The sequence below is a fragment of the Caenorhabditis briggsae genome (assembly GCF_000004555.2).
Source record: "Caenorhabditis briggsae complete genome, chrIII, whole genome shotgun sequence".
NCBI classification, from domain to species: domain Eukaryota; kingdom Metazoa; phylum Nematoda; class Chromadorea; order Rhabditida; family Rhabditidae; genus Caenorhabditis; species Caenorhabditis briggsae.
This window is the reverse complement of record NC_013490.2, coordinates 8886845-8894349: the sequence shown is the minus strand read 5'-3', so window position 1 is coordinate 8894349 and position 7505 is coordinate 8886845. Positions and strand designations below refer to the sequence as shown.

Below are 7505 nucleotides of genomic sequence, written 5' to 3'. Positions count from 1 at the left end.
GAAGAAGAAGAAGAAGAAGAAGAAGAAGAAGAAGAAGAAGAAGAAGAAGAAGAAGAAGAAGAAGAAGAAGAAGAAGAAGAAGAAGAAGAAGAAGAAGAAGAAGAAGAAGAAGAAGAAGAAGAAGAAGAAGAAGAAGAAGATGAAGACGAAGCAGTATATGCGGACGTAGAAGAAGGGGTGGGAGATCAAGGTTCAGAAGGCGTCTCAAGATTTCTTTTTCTTCTTTCCACATTTGTATAGTTCTTCTTCTTTGTACGGTATCCGACACGTCACCTGATATTGCTGCCCATGTGAAAATTAATATTTCTTGTTCTTGTTATACGACAAAAAAAGACAAAAAAGAAAAGAAAAAAACAACAAAAACATAAACTTTCCGGAGCGGAAAAAGATGAGAATGTCAGAAAAATTACAGTTAGAATAATGACAAAGAAAAGAACTTGACATTTTCTAATTATAATTTTCAGAATCGTGTCATGTGTTATACTTTTTGATATAAATTTGAAGTGTGGAAGAAAAGCTTGTAGGCGTGGTAAACGGGTCCCGTAACGAAAACGATCGTAATCTAAATTTTTTGCGCCCATTTTTTTCCCGATTTCTATTGCTTTCTGACAATTTTTGTGTTGAAAACGGAAAAAATAATATTTTTCAATACAGTAATCCCAGTAATTCCCTTCATTTTCGAATATTTTTTCCCTGCAGTAATCATTTTCATTTTCGATTACTTTTCTCTACAGTAATCCTATTCTAATGTTTTTCCCTACAGTAATCCTTCTAATTTTCGATTATTTTTCTCCATAGTAATCCTTTTTATTTTCGATTACTTCTCCCTACAGTAATCCTTTCCTTTCTCGAATATTTCGCCCTACAGTAATCCTTTTCATTTTTCCATCGTTTTGTATACAAACTCACATAACAAGACAACAAATTTATAGCAATAGGATTCAAAACAACAGAAAAATTCCTATTTGGAAAAAGAAGACAGGCAAAATTGTCAAAAAAAGAGTGAAAGAAAATTGGTACAATGTAAGGCACATTTGATTATAGGTAAAAATCTCTGGGAAGCTGTTTTTTGAACCCGCAAAATGAAGGTTCTAAAACTAGAATTTTGTGTAGGAATAGATAAGGGGAGCAGAAGAAGACACTAAAACGAGATTTTTAGAATGAAATTTCCTGATCTGATTGCATGTGTTTTTGACGACACAGTTGTTCGAGACGATCGATTCCAATAGACCGATCACCTTCCTGTGCAATTTGCCATTGTTGAAGCAGAATATTCATGTAGATTGGTTCGGCAAAGAATCTGGAAGCGTTAGAATAGTCAAGAACTATTTTTTTTCTAATACTTACTTCTGATAATGAGCAGTTTGAGCTGTTGGAAACACCAATTTGAAATCTCCGATTCTATCCAGCTCATCTTCAAATTCCACCAACGCTCGTGTGTCTTCAGGAGTCAGCCGTTTGAAAATCCGATTGTCAATGGCTCCGTGTTGATCTCTATACGCTGCTACCCATGATGCTTCTTTAACCAATTGCTCTCTTGTTTTAGTGCCGTTTCGTGGACGACAGCTATAATCCGCTGTGTGGAGCTTATCGAAACTAGGAGGAACATGTATACCAGCCAAATTTAATACATCTTTAGCAAGTGGAGCCTTCACAGACACATCCAACGAGGTTCCCGAATGAAGGGATGGCGAAATGTTGACTTCCAAAAGCCATGGTTTATAATCTTCATCAAGAATAATGTCGATTCCGAACAATTCGTAGCAAATGAATTCTTGTTCCAAAAATCGCGACATGTGCTCTCTGATAGGCTTTTCGCAAGAAATGAACGCCTTCACAATGACGTCTTCAATCTCCTTTTGGATTTTCTGACTATTCACTCCCATTTGATCGAAATAATCCCAAAGTTGATGAAGAGCCCATTTAGGCACTGGTTTATTGGCAATACCATCTGCTTCTGCCAATTTGTTTATACTGTAGTTGGTGAGATGCATGTATTTGTTTGAGATGTTTGTAACGGATGGGTTGTATCTGAAACAGAAATTAATATGCGAAGTAATAAAACTATAAAACTTACGGAACACTGGCAAACCTGACCAGTCCTTGATCATAGATATACACACGGAGTGGTTCAAATGTGGGTACATAGGCGTAAAGACGGAGATCGAATTTGGCACGATTGATAGTTAATGGACGCTCGATATAACTGAAATATAATTTTTCAAGGTGTGGGCTGTTTTTTTAGCATACTGTTGAGCAACCAATGTAGCCGTTGTTGGGAAGTCTTTCGGTTTTCGAGTTACAGTAATCCCTGACCCTCTGGCTGATGCTGGCTGAAAATGGTTCATTTAACTTGTGTATATTCAAAATCTAATACTAACCGGTTTGATAATAACATGTCTATTCACATCAGTTTCCAAATACTTCAATAGTTCTTGTCTGTCCGTTGGAAGGATGTAGGTGAACGGCATGATTTCGAATTCTTCTCCGAAATGTTCCAGTCGATTTCGAATGTGCATCCATAGACGATCTTTTCTTCCGATGTGAAATGCTCCCGGGAAATGATTCACTTTTTGATGTGGTTGGAGAGCTTTATACTGGGCTGACTTTAGATGACGTCCCCAGTATCCGATATGGAAAAGTGACTCATCAACAATCTGAAAAACAATTATTGAGAAGGGATGAAGGGGTGATTACCGTACTATGTACCTTCAAAATAAGCCCACCCTAACAGTCTACTTTGAGCTTAATTATCTCGATTCCTGTGAAAGATATGAAAGATTTGTCAACTGAGAAATTTCTTATCATAATACCACCAATATTTTATCAGTTGAAAAACTTTTGATATCTTTCATAGGAATCGAGATAATAAAGCTTGACGGTTTGGGTGAGCTTCTATTAGATACGGTAAATCATTATTATGTGAACTCACTGTGAAATGACTTGCAGATAAAGTTTGTCGCATCACAATCGGTAGAAGGCTATTATGACACCATGTCAACCGGGACTGAATTTTTCTAGCAGGTTTTGTTACCTACAAATCGATTGGATAAGAAAATCTTTTTTTTAACTCACTTTAGTTCCTTTTGTGTAGAATCGTATCGTTGGTGGTACATCAGTAAACTGACTTGACTTTAGGAAAGGTGACGAATTGCCGTTCTTCTTCTCTATGGTAATATTAGGAGGGCACTGCTTCTTCTTTTTGGATTTGGACTTTTTCAAAGTTCCAACAATCTCTATGGGAACGTCATCGTCATCTTCAAAACTATCCTTCTGGCGTGATGACTTTGACGATGTGAGACATGATGTGACGAGCTCGCTCAAACCACACATTCGCTGTTCATCTGAAAATTGGTGGTTTTATGTAAATATACCTCTTCAAGAGTCATGTCGCCTTGGGATGAGACGAAGAAAAAATGCGTTTTTATTGAGGAGAGAAGCGGAAAGAAAACAAAAACTAAAAGCTGTCATTCGGCTCGTAGAGCATTGGCACCCCACCAAAAAAACTAAAGATTAGTATCTGTGCGTTCTTTTTGCTTTTTCTTCTTCTTCATCGTTTTTGTTGGTTTCCTCGTTTCATCGTCATCACTCCCTTCTAGTTTAAAACGTATTTATCTCTAATCACTATCATCTCTCTTTTACCACGGCTAAGCCATCAGTAATCTTTTTGTACTCTCACGAAAGTGAAACCGATTCATCACTAGTATTTTTTTCGAAAGAGAAAAAATGTAACATGAGGTGTGGAGGAGAGAACAACAAGAAGCAAGAAGAAAAGATGAAAGTGAACAAAAAAGAAGAGTCGTGATTGTTATCGTCGTGGGGACGTAAATTTGTTTTAACGCTGTCTGGCAACGAAGTTAGAGCCTCTCGTGTAGTGATGAGCAGCTACTTTTTTTCCTTCTTTTTGACCTTTGTTGATTCTTGTTTTTGACTAGAGCGAATAGGAAAATAACTTATTTTCAGATCTCCTGATTTTGGTGTAATAAAATTAAGAAAAAGAATTTTAATAGGTCCCTCATGTTGTTTGAAAACTGTTAAAAACAGGAAAAAATACATTGACTTTTAAAATGAAATAAGTATACTGCTAAGCAGCTGCAATTGAGAATTCAAAATTCGAAATTCGCACATGCTTCGCAATTTATATTTACCTACTGACTTTTCGTCGACCAAGTTTTTTATTTCTAAGACAGGTTGAAAGGACCAGACCTATTTACAAATAAACTACCATATATTTTCGTATATTTCTTAAAGTGTTGAACGAAACGGAGAATTAATTATGTATTCCTGTCATCATATAAACAAGAACTTCAATGATTATGATGATAGATGAGTGGTGGGAAATTGTTATTCAGCAGCTCTCCTCTCAAGAGGAATTTCTAATCGTGGTAAGATGAAAGAGCCCCTAGTCGGAAAAAAAATGCATTTTTTCGCTGATAGAAATTTTCTGTAGAAAACCGATAATAAATTGTTCTGGGTCATCTTGAGAGACACCGCGAAAACAACTTCTGAAGAGAAAAAAATGACGGTAAGAAGAAACAAAACAAACATAGTAATGACTGACTTGGTCGGCGAACAATTGTTTTTATAATCTGGATCGAAACCGAAAGTAGGCAATAACAGACAACGCCGAGGATAGAAACAAGACTAGAAGGAGAAGACGAACTATTTTCATGTTGATTTCAGAAGGAAGCATTTTCTCTTCCTCTCAAGCACTATTAACAACTTCCTGTTATTACCTGAAGCCTCCTCGTCGACTCCATCTTCATAACTCTCGATTCGATTCAAGTCGGCTTCGCTGGATGTGTGCGACACACTTGGTGCTGAGGAATACCCACTACTCATTCTGGAAACAAGGCCATTTTATGCAAGTATATAAGAAATAAGCACAAGGGGATTCGAAGCGAAAAGATGTGTTGACCGAGATAAAGTGTAATACATTGGGAGAGTGCGGGAAGCGCGGAGCAAGCCGGATTCTTTCGGGTGCTCTCTCTTCACTCGTTTTATTTTATTTTTTGCAAAACTAATTTAAAAATTCAAACATAAATAAATTTGTGAATAAAATAATGTGCATGGATGAATAAACCAAATTTTCAGACTTTTAACGACACAAACGATTATGATATTTATTGAACATTAGGGTGTTTTTCTCGATTACATGAAATAAATAAATAAATTAGTCATACAACTTTAGATGTTTTGAGATCCCATTTTACAGGTTCAAGGGGGGAGGGGGAGGGTAAAAGTACTTTCAAAAAACAGAAAAGATCGACTTGTAAAGAGTTAAAAGAAGGAGAAGATGAAAGTATACGTGATTGGGTAGTACTGAATAGGTGGACATTATGCAATCGTATATTTGAAAATAGTCGGTTAATTGTTCCGGATTCCCAAGCTTTGCTCCAATTCGGCTCGTTTTTGTTGAACTTTTTGGTACATGTATCTGGAATTTAATCATGAGGAACTCAAATATTTTAAAGCTCTACTTACCTGGAAACTCCTTCGTCCGCATCATTAGTGGTGTATGTGTTGGCATGACGATCGGCTTCTCCATCACCATTTGATTCGGTCAGAGTTTTTAAGTCGGTGTTCTGGCTGACAACCCATTTCTTTATGAATCCGCTGGGTTCGTTTGAGAATCGAAGGAAGAAGTCACGACGGAGTTTCATTTCGTTGATCTGGTCAACCAGATCATATATTTTTCGATCGAGAACTTGGATATCGTTGGCATTGTTTTGATTGTGCACGAAACTTGCCATTTGCTGTTTCACCGGATCCTCGAGCTCAACATCTAAACAAAAGAAGATTTGAAAAAAAAATAAATTTGATTATTTTTACCATAGTTGCGAAATCTCGGGCCGGCTCGTCGAGAATTTCGGTGGGCCGGGCCGATGAAGTGCCGGCCCGGGGTACCTACAGACGTTGATTTTTTGAATTTTTTTTCGAAATTTTTGAATTTTTTTCAAAAATTTAGATAAAAACGACCTATTTTTCGAGTATTTCATTCTTTGTTAATTTTGTTGAGTAATGCAGCCTTTTTTCATTTTAAGTTCAAAAAAATTTCCCAAATTTTCATTGGAAAATTTTCAACAGTGGTAGGCGGGCCGGCCCGGGGTCGGGCCGGGCCGAGAAAATTCGTCTACCGGCCCGGCCTTTTGCAACTATGATTTTTACCAATGTCATAGCAGGCAGATGTCTTGTCTTGACCATCTTCCGGTCTTTGAATAATATGATTCAATATGAGTGGATCAGGTTGTTGTAGAAGCTGATGAAGACGTTGTGGGATTTCCATGAATCTCATCTTTTTTACACCGAAGCATTGTTCCAAGAACAAATCATTGTTTATAGTATCCCGATCTTGTGGATCCTGAAGCTTGTGCGTTTTGATGTATTGCCAGAGAGCTTCAATGATTCGTGGGCGAGTCTCAGCGGCGATTCCGAGAACTTTTGCAAGTCGTGGATGAAGTTTGAACTTCATTGGTTGGTAGTCAAGAAGAAGAAGAATGGTGCATTTGACAGGACGATCTCCTGGCCGTTTCACTTGGAATCCATCAGTTTCGTTGGTTTGTGGAGTACGATGCCACTCGACAAGATGATTATCCGGACCATAAATGTCTTTATCCAGTTCAATTACCAGGCTCTTGAAGAATGAACTGAACTTTCGCTTCGGTGGAGCTCTTGGGTTAGCACTCGCAGCCGCAGCTGCTCCTCCAGGTTGTTGTTGTTGTTGAAGTTGTTGCAACTAACAAAAAACATTTTAAAATTAGAGATTAACGACTTTGAAATTACCATATCGTCTAGAAGACGTCCTTCGACACGAAGCTCCCACATTGGAACTGAAGCTTCATCGCCTTCTTTCTCCGGCTCTTTTCCGGCAATGAAGGTATGCGAAATGTAGATTCGGAGACGTTTCTTTATTTTCTGCGGCCTCTTCAACGCTTCTTGAACATCTATTTTCTTTCTTGTGATTGTTGAGTCCAACTTTTGCTCGAAAGCTAGCAAGTCCATATAAGCTTGAGACTCCGGAACCAACTCACGGACCTGAATGACGAAGAATAAATGGGATTCGCGATCGAAAAAAAAGCTTACTTTAGGTTGAATTAATTTATCGGCGTATCGTTTCTTCTTTTTTGGCGGTTGAGGACCACGATTGTTTTGCAATTGAGCAGTTTGTCCTGGTAACGGAGCATTGGCTTGTCGACGAACTTGCTGCGGAGTTCCCGGATGGCCATATCTCGACCCTTGCGAGGCTGGTGGCCGCTGTTGAGACTGCATATCTGAAAGATAAATAATTTTGGGGAGATTAAGCGATAGGAATCATTCTGATCCGTCGAAATAGAAGAAAATTGAGTTGCTGGATGAGAAAAAAGGGTGTACAGTTACAATTTATTCGAAGACGCAGTAGGAAAAATTTGACTTCGTGTCAAGACCAACCGAATAAAAAAAACCAATAATTTCAGAATTTCGATCACTTTTGCTTCTATTATTTTTCTATTTCCTCTGATAATCGG

The 7505-nt window shown here is 37.9% G+C and overlaps 3 protein-coding genes across 3 annotated transcripts in view; 1 reads left to right on the top strand and 2 right to left on the bottom strand.

Annotated features, from left to right (window-relative positions):
* Window positions 1-240, top strand: part of CBG09875 — a gene marked incomplete at both ends in the record, with an annotated part of 1353 nt that extends 1113 nt beyond the window's left edge. Inside the window, one exon of the mRNA XM_002641528.1 lies at window positions 1-240. This exon is cut by the window's left edge and continues 312 nt beyond it. Coding sequence (XP_002641574.1) covers window positions 1-240 — 240 coding nt within the window.
* Window positions 241-1155: 915 nt separating this feature from the next.
* Cbr-ttll-4 lies at window positions 1156-4842 on the bottom strand (the record flags this gene model as incomplete). Its single annotated transcript, XM_002641527.1, has 8 exons — window positions 1156-1300; window positions 1348-2031; window positions 2078-2206; window positions 2251-2333; window positions 2382-2657; window positions 2933-3034; window positions 3076-3344; window positions 4737-4842. 8 exons carry the CDS (start codon window positions 4840-4842, stop codon window positions 1156-1158), a joined length of 1794 nt encoding a protein of 597 aa, XP_002641573.1.
* A 525-nt stretch (window positions 4843-5367) lies between these two features.
* On the bottom strand, window positions 5368-7269 carry Cbr-swsn-2.1 (the record flags this gene model as incomplete). The annotated part of the gene is made up of 5 exons (XM_045244175.1): window positions 5368-5437; window positions 5485-5785; window positions 6169-6736; window positions 6784-7035; window positions 7084-7269. 5 exons carry the CDS (start codon window positions 7267-7269, stop codon window positions 5368-5370), a joined length of 1377 nt encoding a protein of 458 aa, XP_045094136.1.
* Between the last annotated feature and the right edge of the window lie 236 nt (window positions 7270-7505).